The 24,219-nt window shown below is 36.4% G+C and overlaps 1 protein-coding gene and 1 non-coding gene across 2 annotated transcripts in view; one reads left to right on the top strand and one right to left on the bottom strand.

The window, feature by feature from the left end:
* LOC149223212 (conserved oligomeric Golgi complex subunit 2-like) overlaps positions 1-3,778 on the top strand; it is an 85,828-nt gene extending 82,050 nt beyond the window's left edge. The window contains exon 3 of the mRNA XM_089387830.1: positions 3,671-3,778. Coding sequence (XP_089243956.1) covers positions 3,671-3,778 — 108 coding nt within the window. The remainder of the gene's footprint in view (positions 1-3,670) is intronic.
* Positions 3,779-17,712: 13,934 nt separating this feature from the next.
* On the bottom strand, positions 17,713-17,811 carry LOC149223211 (U6 spliceosomal RNA). Its single transcript, XR_016249805.1, has one exon. It is a non-coding gene; the product is annotated as a U6 spliceosomal RNA (small nuclear RNA).
* Between the last annotated feature and the right edge of the window lie 6,408 nt (positions 17,812-24,219).

Here is a 24,219-nt window from a genome sequence, read left to right as displayed (position 1 = left end):
ATGTTGATATCAAAATAATAAGATGTACATATGCCATCCAATGTTCATAACATAAGCCTTACTAACAATGTCGGAATATCCAAATCACTCTTGTAATGATAATAGTACAAGGGGAGAGGTCCATATATAGCAAGATGAACCTGATAGAAAAAAACAAAATATTCAAGAAAACATATTTGAATTGACAAAGATAAGAGGCTAGTTGTATATTACAAGCGCCCCACATCAAAAAATAATAAGATGGTGCAAATATGCACTAATATGTTCTGTGGGAAAAAGCTGATATGAGAACAGATAGGACCAATGCCACATCTGACAGTAAAGCATGCCAGCATGAGGATTTTGTAATGATCAAAATGACAACACCATCTAATGAGGAGGAAGAGACAGAGTTTAGCATGGAATGGTCGAGTCCATCCTCGTAGAGGACACTGTTTATGCCCAGTGGCCAGGAATCCATGTACAATACAAAACAACAGTTTTTCATTAATGCCGCAAAAAGCTATATTTCACGTTTAATAACCTGCAAAAACATCAAGAAAATCAAAATGTTAGGGGGGAGGAATGTATTTAATTGGGGAGGGGAAAATCTTCAATATTTATGTTCTTCTGGTCCATAGTAATTGTTAAGTGCATCTTGCCTAAAGAACCTGTTAAGCTCATCTTCGATAGTTCATCTGTTGTCATATTCTGCTCCCTATGGACATGATTTATAGTGGAGTTGTTTAGTAGAGTCCATAACTGTTCAATTCTCGTCAACCATCCAAGCACTAAGGGATTTGAGATTTTAGCAGACCCCTTTAAATGTTGTATTATTACTTTAGAGTTGCCATGGATGTGGATAAGGGGAATATCTAGAAAGTGTATGAACCATAGTAGGCCCCAAAGAGCCATTACCTCAACTTTAGTGTTTGTGCCCCTACCGCCATGCCAGAAAACACTATATCTTTGTTCCTTAGAGGTGGCCAACCAGAAGCCACAACCACATACTCGCTGTTGAGCAACACCATCAAAAAATGCCATCAGGAATATCTGTTGTACTTCCATCTTGTTATGGCAAGAAACCATCTTGCTTGTTTTTTTAGAAGAATATAGAGTATGAGAGGTGAGAATGTTATCCATGACCCTGTGAAAACTCCCAGAATAGTTTTGAAAAATGTAGTTATTTCTCCACTTCCATATTTCCCAGAAAAGGATAGGCAGAAGGATTCTCCAGTCAACCTTTTGGCTTCTCCACCATTGTAGACAGTCCTTAATGCAATCATGTTGATGAAATGGAAAACCAAGTAGAGAAGAGAGGCATTTCTAGATATGAGTAGTGAGGGGGAAAGTAAGGAAAATGTGGTTATTATTTTCATAATCCATCTTACAAATAGGACAGATGCTAGGCCCATGCCATAACCGCTTTTGCAGGTTTTCCCAGGTTAGATTTTTGTTATGAAAAACTAGCCAAGTAAAAAGTAAAATTTTATTGGGGATGTTGGTTTTCCAAAATGCAAAAAGAGTATGTTCCTCAGTCAGGTTAGAGGCCCTGGAGTAGAGAGAAAAGTATGCATCCGCCACATTAATATTTCCATTCTACATCTTCCTTGTCTAGATTAAGTTGTCTTGGTTTCCATCATGGCATATCGCTAGCTAATTCATCCCCACCATAATGCGCAACCATTCCAGATCCCATAGACGAGGTAAACCTAGATCCACAGCAGACCTCCAGATAGGATGTGGACCCCTCCATGAAGCAATGACTTGACCCCATAAAAAAATGCCTCTATTATTAAGGGAAACGATAACTTGTTCTGGGATATTGTCCACACCACCATAACCCAGGATATAATCAGTTCCAATGAGAATATTGTGTCCCGAGCCAAATTTCCAAGCAAGATGTTGTAGAAGGATCTTGGAAATTTTTTGGAAACTGAGCCAGATGGCAGATCCATTTTTGGCACCAATGGATCCTTTACGGAACCAGTAAGTGAAGTCATGGTTCTTGAGATATTTTTGTCTGATGACCAGACTCTAGGTACTGGTACCAAAGATGCCTCTCCAAAGGGATTTTATAAGTAAAGCCTGTCCAAAATGGCGGAGATCTAAAATTCCCCATCCCCCCAAGACTTTCGGCAGGGTAATCAAATGAATTTTGGCAAGGTGATATTTTTTTTGAATATGACTACCTCCCCAGATGAAATTAGCCATGACTCGATTTAGGGAGAGGATGGTAGCAGTAGGAATATGAAAAAGGTGGGCCCAGTATACCGATAATTATTTTAGGACAGCTTGGGAGAGGATAACATGCCCATCTAGAGATTTTTTTGAAGAATCTATCAACAAGCCAGATCCAATCAACATTTCTGTAATTGCAGGCTTTAATTTGGAAACCTAAATATTTTATGCCCTGATCCATTAATTTGGCCTTTATACCAAATAAATTTTTAATATAGGCAATATTTTCCAAGTCACAATTACCATGATACAAGATAGATTTATGTGCATTCATACAAAGACCAGTAGCATTGGAGAATTTCCTGAAAATAGGAAAAAGACATTACCAGGAAAAGTGGAGCAACATACCCATAATCAAAACGTCATAGACAAAGAAACCATGTGAGATGTTGATATTATTGCCAATGTTGAGGGCTTGAAATTGATCTCGTTCCACAACCTTTGAAATTTGGAGGCTGAGACCGTCCATAGCGAGAATGAATAAAAAAGGCGAAAGCGAGCATCCCTATCTAAGGCCCTGCCCAGCTCGAAAGAATTTATAAGGATACCCGTTTACGATCACTAAATAATCAACATTGATAACGCACACCATAATCCAGTCCACACACTTTGAATGCAAGCCTATTTTAAAAAGGACAACCCTGAGGTATCCCAATTGAGACTACCAAAAACTTTTTTTCAGATCAACTTGTAGAATAGCAACATTTGAGTTTTTTTTATGGATAGAATGCAAACATTCTTGTGCATTTGCAACCGCATCATGTATTTTATGACCTTTCAAAAAATCATGTTGTTGTGGGGATATATGACGAGAGACAGTGTCCCTCGGATGACCTGTTATGGTTTTGGAGATAATCTTATAGATAAGATTGCATAGCGAGATAGGCCTGTAGTCATCAAAACAGTTTGGAGGATTGCGCTTCAGGATGAGAGAAATGTAGGTCGACTTGATGCGGTGGTGTACATACCCAGTTATTCTAGATTCCTCCACCATATGAATGAGATCCTGTTTGAAAAGATCAAAAAAATGTGTGAACAGTTCCACAGTCCACCCATCCGGTCCTAGACTTTTGTCCCCTTTAAAAGATTTGAGGACGCAGAGAAGTTCATCTTTTGAGATGCATCTGTAAAGGTCCTCATTCGAGTCCTGGTCAAACATAATCAGGTAATGTTCGATCCCCCAGATGAGATCTTCCGCCACAATGTTATCGTTCCTTTCATAAGTTGTTTTGAAATGTAAGGTGGCAACTTTTGAGATATCAACCTGTGAGTGGATATATGCTCCCGCATCATCCGAAATTCCCCAAATAGAGTTTATATTGTGCCTATGGTTTGCAAATCGATGGAAAAATTTTGTGTTTTTGTCTCCCTCCTTGATCCAGATAGCCCGACTCTTTAGGCGCCAGGAGGCTTCTTCAATATCTAAGATACGATCTCTTTTAACCTCTAGTTCCTGAATGTGAGTTCGGATGGAAGCAGGAAGGTTGTTGGAGGCCATGAGTGGGAGAAGGTTATCCAGTTCACTTTGAATATCTCTGATTTCTCTTTTCATAGATAGCTTTTTATTTTTCTGCCAAGATTTCACCACCCCACAGAGAGACTGCAGTTTATCAAGGATATGTTCCATGGGAGAGGAACCAGTAACACTCCCACAGTTCCAGGATTCCCGGACCAGAGTGTCCCATAGTTCCAGGATTCTCGGACTAGAGTGCTAAAATCCAAATCTTCTAACAAAATTCTGTTAAATTTGAAAGGCATTCCAGGATGCATAAGCGGCTTCTTCCAGGCCAGAGTAATAGGCCTGTGATCGGATAATAAATTACTGATGATGTTTTCTTGTACCTCCCCCAGACGATCAATCAAATGTTCATGAATTAAAAAACGATCCATTTTCTTGGCGATATATGCCGCACCTTCCTGCCCATTGTCCCACGTCGGAGCCATAACCTCCGGGAAGATGTCTACAAAATTGTGTGTAAGAAGGGCGTCCCTAAACATTCCCGCCAGTGGATCAAGTCTTTTGGTTCGACCCCAAGTTTCCTCTCGGGCAATAGTACGGTTCAGATCTCTCACGATGATGAGGGAGGTAGGTTACATTATCCCAGAGGAGAAAAGACGATCTCAGAAAATGGCCCAATCCCCGTAAGGAGCATATGTATTTAGAATATGTATGTGTCCTTCTAGGCCCTAGATGTGACCCTCAAGTAGAATGCCTGCGAAACAACTGTAAGCTTTGAGACAAACCCATATAGGGTCCCAGATTGCCACCAAACCGCCAGAGAGTCCAACAGCCGCGGTGGCGGATATGTGCCAATTTGGGAACATTTTCCTGAAATATAATATAACCTGAGGGACATAGTGCATAGATTCCTATAGAAAAATGATAGAAGGGCAAAGAGAGAAAAAAAGACTCTTGAGGGCTCAAAATTTCGAGGCAACCCCAAATCCCCGTATATTCAGGGAGAGAATGAATGTCATGGGGACGACATCTCGGGTTTCCATGCTAGTGATGTCAGCAATAGGAACATCAACCAAAAAATCGTCCATAGGAGAGGCGAAGGGGTTAGGTCTAGGTCTAGGTTGTCCCCTAAAATGTTTGCTCCCACAGTTTTGAGTGTGTCTGACAGTGATGTTGGAGGCTGATGTAGGATTGATGTGGGGAGTGGGTGATCCAACAGGTTTGTGGATGGTGAGTGTACACAAGTCCAGGGATTTTCTATTGAGTAGAAAATCCAGGTCACTACCGATAGAGTTTGTAGGAGAGTTTAGTGGTGAGTTAGGTGGGGTGGTGCTGGTCCTTGGCCCTTTACCCCGATTTGCAAGTAATGAAGGTGAAAAGGATGGAACGTACAGGATATGTGAGGTGGAAGGAAGGCCAAGCATCGGGTGGGGTGGCGGAATGTCCAGATGGGGAGGAGTGGCAACCGGGGTGGACTTTCGGGGCTGAATAGCAGGGTAGATTGATCTTGAGAGTCCGTCTTCAGGGAGGATAATGGGGACGATGGAACCATAATAGGCGAAGATCCATTTAAGGAAGAGTTCAGAGTATAAGAACGATGCGGAAAAGTATTACGTGGAATACCTGCATGTCACCTCCGGGGTGAGATAGCCTTCCGAAAGTTTGGTGAAGGACCGCTTCCACCATCACGACCCCTTGGATGATCGATGATGGGTCTGCCATGTAGTAGACCGCCCGGCCTGCAAGGGCATTGTGCCAACAGATGCCCAGTATGGTGGAAATGTGAGCATCAAAAGGGAACTCCCCAAAAGTTTAATCTCTGAGACAAATGTGTTTCCCCCCAGAATAAATCGATGTGGTCTGGGAAACCGCCACAGTATTCTTTCTCAATTAAGATCCAAGCCACCCTTTTGTCCTGTGCACCCAAACAGTGAGGGTCTATGTACACAAATTTTCCTATAGCATTTCCAATGTCCATCAAGACTTGTTTCATCCAGAGTTCAATGGGAAGGCCGGGAAGTTTCACCCAAATGAGCTTATTCTAGGGTGTATTGTGGAGTGAATTATATCCAATGTACCAGTGGTGCAACGCGAGGAAGCTCTTTTCGTTAATCCATGGCAGCAATTTGATTTTTTCTAAGTCCTCCTGACTTAGAAAATGGAAACTGTACCATCCCTTCAGGAGCCGAACGACAGTCGGCATGTAACCCAACATGGTTTTCCATTTTTTCCCCACCCAATCTCTCATATCTGAGTCACTAATATCAACAAAATACCATCGGCCAACTAAAGCTCTCTTCTGTAAACTTGTAATTCTATCAACAAGCACACCATTATCAAAAGAAAGAGCGGGTGGCAGGGAGGTCATTTTAATAGAACATTGTTCGTTTTTAGAACGACGTCCCCATGCAACATGTTCGCCACCCTGCGAAGCGTGTGATGCATAGATGCCATGTGGCGGACTAGCCTCTCCCAAGATATTATGCCACGTATCCAGTGAGTGTGGGCCACACCGAATGCCCGAATCGACATTATGTTGAAGTAGCAACTTAGCGTCCATCATGGCTTAGATAAGGGCCTCGTTGGCAGATGAGTCAAAGAGATGGCCCACCATTTGGCGGAGGGTTGAAAGGACTCAATAGAATATTTGTAAAAGGATGTATGACAACAATTAATGTAAGGAAATCTAACAGATGGATAGCAATGATATGGGATGAGAAAAGAAATAAATGAGGAAGGCCTCGGGAAGCGGAAAGAATGTCAACCGAGGGAGAACACTTGTGTGTAGGATAAACCACAAACAACTGAGATAGCAGAGCGCTGTCAATATAGCGTCCAGAAATGGCTAAACTTCTAAAGCTAACATGGGGGAATTAACATGTTGTAAGAAACCAGTAATCGATGCAACTAAAGCGCATGGGAATCTGTCCGGCCAACATGTGGGGAGATATGGAGGTGATCTCAACGAACATGGAGCCACCTATTTCCCACGAATTAGAGAAGAATGCCGGAGAAAGGGTACACCGGAAAAAGGGAGAAAAAAATCCGGTACCGGAAAGAGATGAATCCAGCCAAGAACCAGAGCCGAAGGAGAATGTGAGGTTAGCAAAGATCTAGCTACAGCAGCGGTAGTAACAACCCAAGAAAGAAAACCAAATATTACAAATTTTAAAACTAAAGTTCTTGCAGGTCTGGAGATGAAACATAAACATGACCATAAACATGGCCAACGGTCTCTGATAAGAGCAAGGAAGCTAAGTAGCAATCATGATCTATCTATAGCGAGGGGTCCTAAACCAAGAGTTGGAAGAGGATTCAGAGATGGAAGGCATAAGGCCTTCACAAGACACATATGTAAGGAGAGTGACAGAGTGCAAAGTAAAATTATAGAATATAAGACCATAAATTAAAATCAAATGTTTAGAAGAAGGTATAACAGAGGTTGAGAAAGGAAAAAAAGTATTTAATGTCGTCAATTTGCAACCAGCCCAAAACAAAGGTAATATCTTGGGGAAAATAACATACCCGTTGTAGCATCCAAAACCAGTTTGTGCTTGTATCCCCTTTCAACAATTCCACATGAACCCACACGCGAGAACCGTTGTTCAGACCGAACAAATTGAATTAGCACCTTGGAAAGATAAACCATGTAATACTAAAATCACCATCTAACAAGGTGAAAAAAAACGGGAGCCAATCCCCGCAGAGGAGTGGCCAAGCCTCTTAAAAACCAATTAGCCATGCATTCTGTGCCCTAAATCCCCACCGGAAGCTCATATTGAATATGGAAACAATTAAACTGGGAAACAAAACACCTTTCAACAGTCAGAATTCCATCGCAGGCCTTACTCCTTGCATGGGATTCCTTAACGATAGCTACAGTGCCATGGCTCCCCTTTCCCCCGTTCTCTTTTTTCCATAATCAAGAAGACGACCATGTATGCCTCCATCTCCTTATCAAGAACAATGTTGTATATGTGTCACAGACTATACAAATTCCTCTACGTCTGAGTCTTTCAGATTCCATAAGTCTGAGTCCTGAAATTGATGAGTCTTGAAACTATGTTTCATTGCATTATTAAAATTTAGTAATTGATTAGAAGAAATGACCCCAGAGGAGTAGTAAGACTGAGTGTCAAACTGGGTAATCTACAAACAGAATAACAAAACTCCACTGCGCTCCCCTTCTATTTAGCCTTTTGAATTTGTAAGCTCCCTTTACAGCTCTTAATGGCTCCTCAACTGCTGCCGATAATTTGGAAACAATTGCAGTTATTTCCTTCATTCACTGAAACCAACTTTAGTCATTTCCTTAAATTACGGAAATCAACTGCAGTTAAATTAATTTCTTGTTGGGAGCTCCTAGAGTGGTCCATTACTCTCTCTGCAGTTCTCTACCATGATCTGTGGAATACTTGACACATAGCCAACAAAATCTTGATGGAAGCTTGGCTATAAATACTTCTGTTTGGTCCCCAAGCTCACCAACTCAATCCCCTTCAGCTTTACACCATCAAGTTAGAGTGAGCTGAGCTTGGAAGAGCCACACGGATGAGAGATTTGTGTAGTGATTTTTCTGGCCAGTGAATTCCCTGTCAATTGGTTTTGTTATCGTTTGAATACGCTCTTGAAGTGATTCTATCTGTTTCCTCGCTCGCTCAGTAGAGACCTGTGGAAAAACCCTCTCTCCATTGTGAATTCGTCCACCCGTGGGCGTTATAAGTTTCAGATCTCGTGTTTTTTTATTGGTGGGTTTGAGTTCCGTAAAGGACAATAGCTTGGTTGTTAACAACGTATTGGCAGAAATTATGTGCCATAAAGCAGAGTTTTATTTCTTGAAAGCAGAGTTTTATGCGCATGATTTTCTGTCCAATCATTCCTCTTGCTCCAAATTTTGACGGAGTTCATTAGCAGTTGGGTGCTCGTCTTCTTTTTAAAATTGCATGAATTGCGAATTGGACTGCATTGCGAATATGCACAAGACCACTATAGCACAGACCGGAGGAGACAAGAAGGATTCTATAGTTCGCGGTAGTTGGTGGTGGTGTTTTCTCGCTAGCAATCTACAGGGGAGGAGTGTGAGTAGCATCAATGGCCGGAGGTATGTTTTCTTGGGCATCAAGTTTTTTACGATTCTTTACGATTCTTTTAAGTATTTATTCCGCACTAAAGAATCGTTATTAAGTTATCATTTGGTATCAGAGTCTTTTTTATCTCTGCCTTGGTGTTTATAGACATTTATGTTCAGCTAAATGTTATATTTTGAGAATTTTCTAAATTAAGACATTTATTTGGAAATATGTCTAATTTTTGCTCAATTTTTATGATTATAATATTTATTTAATTATATGACTTTTGGATAATTGTTGTGCAAAATTTATTAATGCTCGGATTTAATTTGCATGAATTGATTATTTCTATTTTAAATTAAAACATGCTATTTTGGATGAGTATACGAGACCCATCGTTGAATGTTATGCATGAATATTATAGTTTATTTCAAGCTAATTTTTATGCATAAAAGAAATAATGTCTAGTGATCCATATAATTTTAATTGATTAGAGAATAGCCACAACATCTCTAATTAAATAATATTATATATTAAGTTTGATCAGGATCACATAAAGAATATTTAAACATTAATTGTAATTAATTATACTAAATATAATAAATTTTATCCCACGTGAAATTTTATTATATTTATATAATTAATTAGGATAAAATATTAAATTATTCATAACTTACCCACACGAATTATGAATTAATAGTTTTATCATAAATGTTCAAATCTAAGATAGAATTTATATCAAATTATAATCATAATATACTCTTTAGAATTATGAATTAAGTGAATAATTTGATAAATTCTATCATAAAGAATAATTGAATCTACTTGAATTGAAAATTTAGCCCACAGGCAATTTGTATGTCATTAGATTCAATTTTAAGCATGGTTTACATTGGTAAAGCATGAAATTTTATTTTTAGGCCTCAATTTTAACATAAGCATGTGATGTTTAATTTTATGCAGTTGTACAACTTGCAAATTTCTTTGAAATTTGTTGTGATATCCCTGAACTTAAGGGAGATAACTATAAGGTCTAGAAGAAGAGAATTCTCCTTCATTTGGGGTGGATGGACATAGGCTATGATATTAGGAAAGATGAACCACCGGCACTCACTAATACCAGCATTACAGTGGACAACACACTTTATGAACGATGGGAGCGATCTAATCACTTAAGCATGATGTTCATTAAGACTAAAATTTCAACTGGTATTCGTGGTTCCGTTGATTAGCATGAAAATATCTGAGACTTGCTGAAAGCCATTGATGATTAATTCGTCACTTTAGACAAGGCACTAGCAAGCACCCTAATCATGAAGTTCTCATCCCTAAGGCTCACCAGTGTGAAAGGTGTACGCGAACACATCATGCAAATGAGGGACACTGTGGCTCAATTGAAGAAAGTCGAGTTTGAAATATCAGAGTCCTTCCTGGTGCACTACATCTTGAACACCCTTCCGCACCAATACGGACCCTTCAAAATATCATACAACAAACATAAGGATAAATGGTCAATTAATGAACTCATGACCATGTGTGTTCAAGAGGAAGAGAGACTGGTGGTGGAACTGGGAGAAAGTGCAATGCTGACAACGCGCGGAAAGGGAAAATCTCAAGCCAATAAGAAAGGGAAAGGTAAAGTACCTCCCCAAGCTGATATCAAGAAGGATTCCAAGTGTTTCTTCTATAAAAAGAAGGGACACATGAAGAAAGAATGCGCCAAATTTCAGAAATGGCTTGCGGACAAAGGTAAGCCAATCTCGTTTGTTTGTTATGAATCTAATATGGTTAATGTCAATATTAACACCAGGTGGATTGATTCTGGATCAACAATTCACATTTCAAATTCCTTAAAGGGTTTGAAAAACCTAAGGAAGCTAGTGGGAAGTGAGCAAAGCATCTTATCATGAAACAAGATGGGCTCGCATGTGGAAGCTATAAGAACATGCTATTTAAATTTAAGTAGTGGCTTTGTTTTAGAATTAAAAAAAACCTTTTATGTTCCAAGTTTTTCTAGAAGCTTGATTTCAGTTTCAAGGCTTGTACCTTTTGGATATTACTTTAACTTTTCAGAAACATCCTTCAGTTTATTTTATAAATCTGATTATGTTGGGAATGGTATTTTGTCTAATGGTCTTCACTGTATTAATTTACAAAACAATGTCACTTATGATTCAATGCATGTTCACACTGGCACTAAAAGATGTGTTATTGATGAATATTCCTCTAAATTATGGCATCGGAGACTAGGTCATATCTCCATAGAAAGAATTAAAAGATTGGTAAATGAAGGGGTACTTAATACTCTGGATTTCACTGATTTTGAGACTTGTGTGGATTGCATAAAGGGAAAACAGACCAACAAGTCAAAGAAAGGTGCCAATAGGAGTTCGGACATATTAGAGATCATACAAACTGATATATGTAGTCCAGACATGGACTCACATGGTCAGAGATACTTCATCTCTTTTATAGATGATTACTCACGATATATGTATCTCTACATGCTTCATAAAAAGAACGAAGCATTAGATGCCTTTAAGATCTTTAAGGCTGAAGTAGAGAAATAATGCAACAAGCAAATTAAGATCGTGAGATTAGATAGAGGTGGAGAATATTATGATAGATACACAAAAGATGGACAAGCACCTGGGCAATTTGCAAAATTTCTTCAAGAGCATGGGATTGTTGCCCAATACACCATACCTGGTTCACCCGACTAGAATGGTGTAGCAGAAAGAAGAAACTGAACATTATTAGACATGGTGCAGAGTATGCTTAGCAGCTCTAATATTCCTAAATCCTTGCGGACTGAAGCACTTAAGACAAAAGTGTATATATAAAATCGAGTTCCAACCAAAGATGTTCCTAAAACGCCATTTGAATTATGGAAAGGTTGGAAACCGAGTTTGCAACATATGTGCGTTTGGGGATGCCCGTCTGAAGTGAGAATATATAATCCACAAAAGAAGAAGCTGGACCCAAGGACCATTATTGGGTATTTCATTGGATATGCTGAAAGGTCTAAAGGTTATAGATTTTATTGTCCATTTCACAGCACTAGGATTGTGGAATAAAAAAATGTAAAGTTTCTTGAAAATGACTTGATCAGTGGGAGTTTTCAAACCAGGAACATAGTTTCTGAGAAGGATCATTTAGAATTTCAACCTTCCACCTCAAGTGATAGATTGGTTATTGTTCGCAGTACCCCTCAAGTACAAACTGGTGTTGAACAACCAATTGTTGAAGTTCCATAAGTTGCTGACGACATTCCAGTAGATCAGGTAGTTCAAGAGTTTCCAAGAAATTTTGAACAACGAGTTGAACCACATACTTCTCAGGAAGATGATGGTACAACATTAAGAATATTTACTAGACCAAAGAGATCAGCAATTCCTGATGATTATGTTGTGTATCTGCAAGAATCTAATTATAACATTGGAGCCAAAAAGGATCCTCGAGTCCTTTTCACAAGCCATGAGTTGCAAAGAATCAGAATTATGGTGCGATGCCATGAAGGAAGAGATGAATTCTATAAAGTGTAACAAAGTCTGGGATCTTGTTGAGTTGCCTAATGGTACAAAAGCCATTGGATGTAAATGGGTTTTTAAAAGAAAGAAAGACTCATTGGGCAACATTGAGAGATACAAGGCAAGACTCGTCGCTAAGGGATTCATTCAGAAAGAAGGAATCGATTACACAGAGACTTTCTCTCCTGTATCTAAGAAAGATTCCTTGTGTGTTATTATGGCATTAGTGGCCCATTTTGACTTGGAGTTGCAACAAATGGATGTGAAAACAACATTTCTCAATGGAGATCTAGAGGAGGAGGTTTACATGAAACAACCTGAAGGATTCCCCTCTAGAGATGGTGAGCAATTGGTTTGCAAGCTCAAGAAATCATTATACGGTTTAAAACAAGCATCCCGCCAATGGTATTTGAAATTCCATAATGTAATTTCTTCTTTCGGTTTTGTAGAAAACATTATGGATCAATGTATATACCTAAAAGTCAGTGGGAGTAAAATCTGTTTTCTTGTTTTATATGTGGATGACATTTTGCTAACAACCAATGATAAGGGTTTGCTGCATGAGGTGAAACAATTCCTCTCTAAAAATTTCGATATGAAGGAATGGGTGAGGCATCTTATGTCATTGGCATTATGATCCATAGAGAAAGATTTCGAGGCATCTTGGGTCTGTCACAGGAAACCTATATTAATAAAATTTTAGAGAGATTTCAGATGAAAGATTGTTCACCAAGTGTAGCTCTCATTGTGAAGGGTGATAGGTTCAATTTGAACCAACGCCCGAAGGACTTTGAAAGGGAAAAAATGAAGAACATTCCATATGCTTCTGCTGTCGGAAGCCTAATGTATGCTCAGGTCTATACAAGACCTGACATTGCATTTGTTGTGGGAATGTTGGGACGATATCAGAGTGATCCAGGTTTAGACCACTAGAGAGCTACAAAGAAAGTAATGAGGTACCATCAAGGAACCAAAAACTACATGCTTATGTATAGACGGACGGACAATTGGGAAGTAATTGGCTACTCAGATTCTGACTTTGCTGGATGTGTTGATTCCCGCAAATCAACATCAGGATACATTTTTATGATGGTCAGTGGAGCTGTATCATGGATGAGTGCCAAGCAGACCTTGATTGCCACTTACACTATGGAAGCCGAGTTCGTCTCCTATTTTGAGGCTAATTTACATGGTGTATGGCTTAAGAGTTTCATTTCTGGACTTAGAATTATGGATTTTATCTCTCAGCCATTAAGAATATATTGCGACAATTCAGCTGCTATTTTTATGGCTAAAAACAACAAAAGTGGGAGTCGAAATAAACACATCGACATTAAGTATTTAGCTATAAGGGAATGTGTTAAAGAAAAGAAAGTGGTCATTGAGCACGTCAGCACTGAGTTGATGATCGCTGATCCTTTGACTAAGGGCATGCCACCGTTTAAATTCAAGGATCATGTAATGAATATGGGACTTGGTTTCATTATGTAGTTTCTCATTGTATGAACAATGTTATTTTAATGAAATTCTTAATTATTGTGATGTTTTTCTCATATTTATGTGCACTTTAATTTGATTTGAGAGAATTCATCTGTGTAGGACTAAGAATAACCATAGGGTTTATTCATTAAGAAATTGTTGCCACATAAATTATAATAGAAATAAATACATAGTAATACATGGAAGATAATACTCGTCATTAGAGGACTTATCGCCATGATTCATGTATCTGTTACTTAATACAGATTATCAATGGGTTTTAAGATGAGACATTAAGATTGGAAGTATGGATCAAGTGGGAGAATGTAAGCTCCCTTTACGACTATTAACGACTCCTCAACTACTGCCGATAATTTGGAAACAACTGCAATTATTTCGTTCATTTACTGAAACCAACTGAAGTCATTTCCTTAAATTACGGAAATCAACTGCAATTAAATTAATTTCTTATTGGGAGCTTCTGGAGTGGTCCATTACTCCCTTTGCAGTGCTCTACCATGATTTGTGGAACACTTGACACATAGCCAATAAAAGTTTGATGGAAGCTTGGCTATAAATACTTCTGTTTGGTCTCCAAGCTCACAAACTCAATCCCCTTCAACTTTACACCAGAATGAGCTGAGCTTGGAAGAGCCACACAGATGAAAGATTTGTGTAGTGATTTTTCTGGCCAGCGAATTCCCTGTCAATTGGTTTTCTTATCGTTTGAATACGCTCTTGAAGCGATTCTATCTGTTTCCTCGCTCGCTTGGCAAAGACCTGTGGAAAAACCCTCTCTCCATTGTGAATTCGTCCACCCGTGGGCGTTATAAGTTTAAGATCTCGTGCTTTTTTATGGGTGGGTTCGAGTTCCGTAAAGGACAATAGCTTAGCTGTTAACAACGTATTGACAGAAATTATGTGCCACAAAGCAGAGTTTTATTTCTTGAAAGCAGAGTTTTATGCGCATGATTTTCAGTCCAATCATTCCTCTTGCTCCAAATTCTAACGGAGTTCATTAGCAGTTGGGTGCTCGTTTTCTTAAAAATTGCATGAATTCCGAACTGGATTGCGTTGCGAATATCCACAAGACCACTATATCACAGATCGCAGGAGACAAGAAGGATTCTATAGTTCGTGGTAGTAGGTGGTGGTGATTTTTTGCGAGTAATTTACAAGGAAAAGTGTGAGTAGCATCAATGGCCGGAGGTATGTTTTCTTGAGCATCAAATTTTTTACGATTTTTTTAAATATTTATTCAGCATTAAAAAATCGTTATTAAATTATCGTGTTACTCTTCCGAAGCTCAATGTACTGATTCCCAAGCTTTACACCACCATATATGGAGAAACCTCTCGCGCAGGAACATGACCACGCGCATGCTTTACCAAATGAAAGATCGCAAACAAACATGCCAGTGAATTAAAGGAGAGCAACCGTGAGAATATCACCCTTATAACATATTCTTACTCATTGAAAACCAATGATGCCTGCCTTAAATCCTAGAGCCGTTTAAGACAATTCACAACTTCACAAAAATTTACTGAAACTATCAAAATCCGTGGGTTCAGTCCCGCAGCCATTTAACCAGCCCTTAAGCTATCAACATCCTAAGAGATGCCCATTTAGCTGCAGCAGTGCCGTAGATGTTCCTAAACTAGTTTATAGTCGTCGGTACTTGCGTAGGAGACATCGAGGAGGTTTGTTGTTTTTTTATTTTTTATTTTTATTTTGGTAGTAAAAAAATATGGATTCTATAGGGTTGGGAGATTTGTTTTACAGTCTAGTATTACTAGATGTGTAAGATTATCGGTGTTTTTTAAAATAAAAATAAAAAATATAAATTATATTTTAAATAGAAATTATTATTTAGATTATAATTAAAAAAAATTAAATATATTTAAAGTAATTAGAAGTAAAAAATCTATATATATTTATACTTTTCAAAAATATTTCAACAAGAGATTTAAATGAACTAATTGAAGATCTTTGTTAACTAATTTATGTCCATATCAATTTTATATATATATATATATATATAAAATTTAAGTTTTTATGGTTAAAATTTTTAATTGGTTTTATATATACTTTATTTAGCATTCGAAAATACAATTTAAACAATGAAAAATAACACTATTTATTTTGCACCCTAAAAAAATTTACACGTGAAAAATTTGATCCCTTTCTATATTTAACATAAATTTATACCGAAAAAATTTGATCTCTCCATACTTAACATGAATCTATATTAATTTTAAATAAAATCAATTTACATACATTAATATTATTTTAATATAATATAAATCATCAATTACATCCTACCATAATTTCCGGATAATAATCCCTCTCTATACTTAACATAAATTTATATTAGTAATATTAAAATCAATTTACATCCACTTATATTATTCCGATATAACATTATTGTGATATAACGTAAATCATCCGTTACATCCAGTCATAATTTCCAGATAGTTCCAAATACATAATCTAATTGCCATGCAGAATCTCCCTCCTTGTCCATCAATGATCATTTTTCTTTGAAGAGGGGAAAAGTTATAGGAAGGCCAGGCCTGAACAATGCTCGCTATGGAAGTTCAGATCTATTGAGGCATGATTTTTTTCCTTTTCTATTAATTATTATTTTTTAACATTTTTTCTATTAATTATTTTTTTTTTAATATTTTTCTATAAGTTCAAAGAGTAGATATGTCACAATTTGAGAATTGAAACCAGCATAGATCTATTTTAAGTAATCTAACCTGACTTGAAAGGGATTACATTTTTTCATGTAGAAATTTTTTTAGAGTGCAAAATACAATGTGTTATTTTTTTGTTTAAATTGTATTTTTGAATGCTAAATAAATTATACACAAGACCAAACAAAAAATTTAACCATAAAAACTTAAATTTTGGTATATAGATATATATGAAGTTGATATCCACATAAGTTAGTTATCATAGATTTTTAAATAGTGTATTTAAATTTCTTGTTGCAATATTTTTGAAAAGTATAAGATTTAAACATCTGATTCACACATTTTTTTTACTTATATTCATTTTTTAAATTATAGTCGACATTATTTTTATATTTAGAACATTATTTTTAATTTTAATTTTATTTTTAAAGGGGCACTGATCTAACATGAGCCGAGAGGGATTTCTTTAGAGTGTAAAATACAATGTTCTTCATATGCAAATTTCTTTAAAGTGTAAAATACAATGTGTTATTTTTCATTGTTGTAATAGTATTTTTGAATGCTAAATAAAATAAATATAAGACCAAATAAAGTATATTGTATTGCATTTGTTTATTCATTTTCTTTTTTATTATAGTTGATATTATTTTTAAATTTTATTTTTATTTTAAAAGAAAACTGATAAATGGACAAACTTACACATAGCTCATATTGGGCTATAGAATGAGTCTGTGAGTTCAATGAGCCTCTTAGTCCAAAAATAAACAATTAAAATCTTTGGACGCAGAAAATGGAACTTAGAATGCCATTACAAGTGGACTCAATTAAACTTTTGTAAGACCAAACCAAACCGTAAATAATTAAAAAACGAATACTACACTCACCAGAAAAGAAAAAGGAAAAGGAGGACAAATCTTAATCCAGTCGGGAAAGAAAAACGGGAGAATTGCTGCAATAGGCCGTAGGAGACTTACAAACATCTGTGGCTAGAGCTAAATGTTCTCCAAAGAGAGTACCCTCTGTGAATAGGAGAACTGAGAGCTATATAATCTGTAGTTTTCTTTGACAAAAATATAATACCTTCTTATTGGTGCCATTTTTATGCCCTATAGGGTTTTCTCCACCAGAATATATTGAAAGGACAAAGAACAATAGCAAGAAAAATTTGCACTATTTCTCAATTTGTGCGGTGGCATTTTTACCCCGATAGGGTTTTCTCCACCATAATAGATTGAAAGGACAAGAACAATAGAAAAAGAAAATTGTACTATTTTTCAATTTGTGGTTATCGTTTTTGCGCAAAGGTTATGCTAATCTTCTCTTTATTATTCCAATTTTATCAAATGTCTCAAAACAATAAAAATAACTGAAGCACTAAAACTACAAAGAACATATTGTGCTTTTACTGTCATGGATATTATTGCAAGATTAAATGCAAAGAGATTGTTAGAAAAAGAAATAAAGGAATTGGGTGAGGGGACGGTCCCATCCCATTGTTTTCCTCCCTTGCAGAAGAAGATGAAGAAATTGCAGAATAAAGAGCGATACAGAGGATCTTTAACGTCGAATCGGCGTAAGATACATGAAGCTCCAGGGCACGAGAGAGGTAGCCATTACTACTCTTCCATATGAGGTGGGCTCACCCTCATTTTTGGACCTGCAAGTGCTACTGTTAGAAGTTGGGTGATAATACGTGCGCGAAGTCTGAGGGCAATGAGAGTGAAATCTATTAACGATCCTTATACCCGCATTCACCATTTCCATGTATTTCGTCATCTGGGCCACTAATATGACTGTGCTGCTCCTATAACAAACAGAGCGTAAGATAGCGGCAGGGGGTTCTGAACACGAGAAGAGCAGCAGCAGATGGATGGTTCCACCAACCAAATCACAGTGCAGAATGAAGGGAGTTGGTCGATGTTAAATAGTTGGTTCCACCAACAAAATCACAGTGCAGAATGAAGGGAGATGGTCGATGTTAAATAGTTGGGGAAGGTTTTCACTGATATAAAACTAATTTAATATGAGTTGAGACGTAGGATCTATGTTACTTGGAAGCGGGAGCTGGAGCGACCATTTTCAAAAGCTCCCGGTTTGCGAGCGAATTTTGGAGTGATTTTTTAAAAATATATATATATTTTATATATTTTTAATTTTTGATACATATATGTCAACAAAAACATGTAGAACGATGAATTAGATATAAAAAACATAAAAAAACATAGATTGAACCATATAACAACCATTTAGCAATATGGAGGAAATACTTCCAAGGCAATCAAATGAGATGGTTAGACGGACCTCTTCCGCAAGGAACCTCGCCTTTCACCACGATCTGCTCAAAAGCAGCCCGGCTATTGCGATCCAGAGCCTATTGGATTCCCGGGAATGGGAAAAAAATTAATCTATGGACATATCGAATCATGGACAGAGATCCAATTGAAGACTGCCCAAACGTGACTGCATTAAAAATCTGGATGAAGGCTACAGGGAAAAACAGGCTATGGGATATTACAGTGTGGAATGGGTTGCAATGGGCGGGCGCTGTCGGACGTGCCGTCAAACCTCCAACATGAAGTCAACCACCTCCGCGTCCTGCTGAATGGTATTGCTCCCCTGCACTGCCGCAAGAAAGACAGACGAGGATGGGGAGATCGGGCTGCAGGTTACTCGGTCGCCCAGGCCTATGCGCAGCTATATTCTATCCCCAATGTGCCACCCGATCCAGCCCCGTGGAAAGCCATTTGGGATATTAAATCGCAGCCCAAAATCGATCTCTTCTGTTGGTTGTTATGCCATAGAAAAATATTGACAGAGGATAAACTCCAGAAGCGAGGTTACTGTGGACCTTCCAGATGTTCCTTGTGCCAAGAATCAGAAGAGAACGCCACGCATCTTATTCTCAGCTGTAAATACTCCATTAAGGTATGGAGAGAATTAATGGATGATTGGAATCCAAGATTCGAGTTACCTACCACAATAACAATCCTATTTGCAACTTGGAAAAACAGTTATCCGGGTCCCTCTCCTAAAAACAAATTGATCAAAGCGGCCTGGGCATCACTTCTCAAAATTTGCTGCTGACAAATTTGGTTAGAGCGAAATAGCAGAATCTTCAGAAGTACTCAGCACATTCCCAAGAAAGTTGCAGCCAAGGTAAAGAGCCAATTAAAAGAATGCTTGGTAGAACAAAAAGACGACTCGAATCTCAGCCAAATAGACATAGACCACCCTGAGGAATGGCAAATCAGGGGAAAAAACAACGAGGAGTTTCAAAATTGGGTCCCCAAACAAAAGGCTCACTCTCTATTCTTTGACGGGGCATCAAAAGAGAATCCGGGCAAGGCTGGAGTAGGAGGAGTTATTAAAAACATTGATGGAGTACCGATTCTTCAGTTTGCCTGGGGTCTGGGAATCAACTCCAGTATCCAAGTTGAGGCATTAGCCCTCTTCCAAGGACTTAATCTGCTTTTGAAGCTGGGAATCAAGGAGGCAATAATTTTTGGGGACTTTGAAGTGATCATAAAAACCATGGTGACCAACTCTAGTCCGCGGGATCTAAGGTTAGCAAGGTTGATCCAAAGAATCAGAAGCATGGCGAAGCTGTTCCAAAACCTGAGATACTATCACGTGCTGAGAGACAACAACAAAGAAGCAGATCTTGAAGCCAATAAAGCAGCACAACTCAAGGACGGGGCAATGAAAAGCGACGAGGAAGAAACATGGGTCCCAATCCCTTAAATCTGTTCAGCACCTATGTTCTTTTGTTTGATTCTCAAACAATTTGTCTGTATATTTAAACTTGGGCAAATTGCAGAAACAAACTCTTTAGATGACCCCAAAAGGAACTAGAAGTGGAATTCAAGCTCCACAGTTACTCAGAAGGACGAATCCTACTGGATCAGGTCTTTTGTAATCAGAAAATTGGTATTTAGACCGACCCAATAATATATTCCAAAACCGTTCTTGTAAAAAAAAAAAAAAAAAAATCATCTAGAAGTTATAATCTTCATCAACCACGTCCGCAAGTTAGTAACATAGTAACATACAACATATTGAGCCTCATGATTCATGAATCTCAAAGTTTCAAGCTTTCAAAAGTCAATATATAACATTTATCATCATTGATCACCAAAGTTGTACTTGTAAGCTAAGTGTACACATTACAACAAATAATATCTAACATGAAATGAAATGTTATAAAATGAAATGAAATGAAATAACTTTCAACTTTCATGAAGCATCATATTCATAATTCATTACTAATGAGTTATAATTGCCAACTTCAAACTTAAATTGTCATATATTGTTTAAATAAATATCATAATAAATATGAAAGAGTCAATAGTTATAAAAGCTACTAGAAATTAGAAAAGAGAAGTAAATCTATTATCTATTTCTTATGCTTGGGCCTCTTGCCACCACGAGAAATGTCTAATTTTTTAGTCTTGTTGCAAAATCAGGATCTTTGTCATTAATATCACCCTCCAAGCATTAATATCCAGAGGTATCTTTGTCATTACCTTTGTATCGGTATAGGGATCTTTGTCATTAATATCACCCTCTAAGCATTAACATAAGATAGAAAAAGCATAGCATGTCAAGTCAAGATTTTGTTTGAGTGATGCGTACATTTTTAGGAGGGTCATGATAGAGGAGTTCGACAACCAATGTCACTAACATCAAGGTACATAGAGGGATTGGTGCTCTTGATTAAATACGAGTTCCATACCCTAATACATGACAAAATTCAATGGAAACATTGCAATCTCCCAATCCTGAAATCCTGAAAAACTGATAAGTCTGCTAGATTTTGAATGAAATCTAAAATTCTACTTTCTCCATATAAAATCCAATGAGGACGAAACCACTTTCAAACATCCTGAGTCATTTCATGGTAATGTTAAAAATTTCAGTAAAAGGATGAAAATGAATGTCACTTTTACTTTAAGAATTTAACATTACCATGAATAACATATCAATACTAGGGCCTAGACTTGATCATTAAGCTGCCCCACAAAAACTATTTGTTTCTTTCAAAAAAAACTGCATTTTAAACATTACTACCAAAAAAAAATGCAAAAAAGGCAAAACGCTCCCAAAAAGGCAGGGAGCGAAATTTTTTTTAGGGAGCGCGCTCTCGACCCGCTCCCAAGTCGCTCCTGCCTGGAGCGCGGATGGGGAGCGGGAGCGGGGGGGGGGGCGCTTCCCCGCAACATAGCGTAGAATTTAATATGAGTTTACAGGCATCTAATTTTTTCAATTGTCAATTTTTTTATGAGTGGATATTATTTAAATGTTTTGTATAGTTATTTTTTTTTTAAGAATTGTTTGAAATTTTATTTTGGTCTAATGAGAAAAATTTCAATTTTGATAATGCATTGAGAGGATTACACATCATACTGAGCTGTAAAATGAATTTCTAAGCTAAAAAATACACAAAATCAATAGTTTATTAAACCTGTGTCGAACAAGGTATATTGGAATCATTATGAACTTAACTATTTTTAATTAATTATTTTATATTAAAATTTTAAATATTCTTATATATATGATAAAGTTGATTAAAACTATATATTAGATTTGGAATGATTTATCAGATTTTCAATATTTTATTTTAGTGTTTAAAAATTATGACAATTTTTTAAGATTAACTTTTATGAGTGTTTTGGGAATTGGTCGTTGCTTAATTTCATTGTGCATCTCATATTTTATTCTAGCACTGTTCTCTTGGGGTCTACTGTGCAAACAAGGAGATTTGAACCCTGAATCTCTAAGTTTACTTCGATCACCAATTGAGCTGCCCTAGAACAATAATAATATTTCTAATGTTATATTTATTTTGCAAAATAATTTTCTCCAATCTTAAAATGGTATAATTTTGATAGAATTAGCAGTGATTTTAAGAAATATTTAATATTCCATATTGTTTAACTTCCTTTTATACATAAAATATCCAATGATAACAACATTTTCAATATTTTAACTTTTCAAAATATCATAATTTTATTATTGGAGAAAAATATGGATAAAATTAATAAAAATTACATAAAAATTTAAAAACTTGTATTTAAGAAATTAACATAATTGCATATAAATAACAATAATACCATTTTTATTATTGGATACTAGGGATCAAATTTGAAGGGAAGGGTTACATTTCAATTTAAAGGGTTAATTTCATTTTAGCTTTTTGTTAAAAGAAATTACTCCTCTCATATGAAAGTGAAAAATATTTTTTCACTAAATAATCATTGGCAAAGTTTCAGAAACTGAATAGGAGATACTCTTTTGCATTGCTAAAATGCAAAAGCACAAGAGGAAGCCGATTGACATGGTTATAATTCTAGCAAACAATTCTTGTAGAATTGGAGCTCTTTACCTTCTAAAGAGGAGGATGAAATACTTGATACCATTCACGGGGTTTCTATATCTAAGTAGATTCATTTCCTTTCTTTTTTCTTATATATCTGCAATCCTAGATGGTTACTTTTTGGTTTGAAGAAGAAGAATATAATTTAAATTTTTTTGTACAACTCATAAATTACACCTCGTATTGTCTCAAGTCTACAAACTAGATTAGAACAATAATTACATTTGGACAAGTCCAAATAGATAGTAATGGTTTAACATTGATTCACTAGTATTACAATTTATATAAGACTCATATGGAAAGAATTTAATAGGACTATTTAATACTTACACTCTATATAGGAATCATATGGAATAAATTCAATTGGATCATTTATTTATAGTCTATATAGGGATTATATGGAAGAAATTCAATAAGACCATTTACTCTTTCATCTCTTAGACACCATTCCTCAAATACAATGAAATTGTTTTACAATAAAACTATTCTCCTTTATTATAGGTTCTTATAAAATAAATGGTCCCATTGTTTAAAAAATTGCAATGATTTTTTAAAGACAATCAAAATACAACATTATTGTATGAATATTATTGCAATGTCCAATGAAAAGGAAAAACAACAATTATTTAAAACTTCCAAAAACACAATTTTCTATAAAATAAATATAGCTTACAAGAATCTTTTGTGATAAGAATTACAAGCCCAATCATTGGTGCATATGTGCATTATGATGTATAACACCATATGCAAAGTAACATAGAAATAACATTACTTTTTATCAAAAAAATGAATGCTTAAGTTAAATAATACTTATTCAATATGGATCAAACCTACATTGAATCAATTTTGATACCTAGTATCATTGTAGTGTCTTCATATTAATAGGTATAATGAAGAGATGCAAATAATATTCATAAATCCAAACAAGTGAAGCATATAATAAATACAAGCAAACATAATGTTTTGTAGACAAGTTCAATAAATAGTAATACATGCATAAGCTCCATAACAATAAAGTTCTATTGTATAAAAATAATAACATTTGTTTTTTGAATTATCATGATATGGAAAAAACAGTTAATAACTTTTTTTTGTGGTGTATATATAAAGAAAAAAAGTAATTACAAGTAAAACCTATAATCCTAAAAAAAAAAAAAAAAAAAAATTTATTCAATTTTTTTTTTTTAATGTCCTTGTACATATCAGAAAGCTCGAAAAGCCATGCCAACTTCAATTTTAAACCCTACCCACACCGTTTCCTTTGAAGAGAAAATCAGACCATTACAATCTCCAAAGCAATTCACTACCACTGACTTTGACTCTTCCATGTGGGCCTCTCCAACTGCATCGAACATGACAACGACTCTCTCGCACAGTTATTTCTTTTTTC

The sequence above is a fragment of the Pinus tabuliformis genome, chromosome Q, assembly GCF_031772625.1.
Source record: "Pinus tabuliformis cultivar Carrire ecotype Pingquan chromosome Q, CPIR1, whole genome shotgun sequence".
Taxonomy (NCBI): Eukaryota; Viridiplantae; Streptophyta; class Pinopsida; order Pinales; family Pinaceae; genus Pinus; species Pinus tabuliformis.
This window is presented reverse-complemented; position numbering and strand designations above follow the sequence as displayed.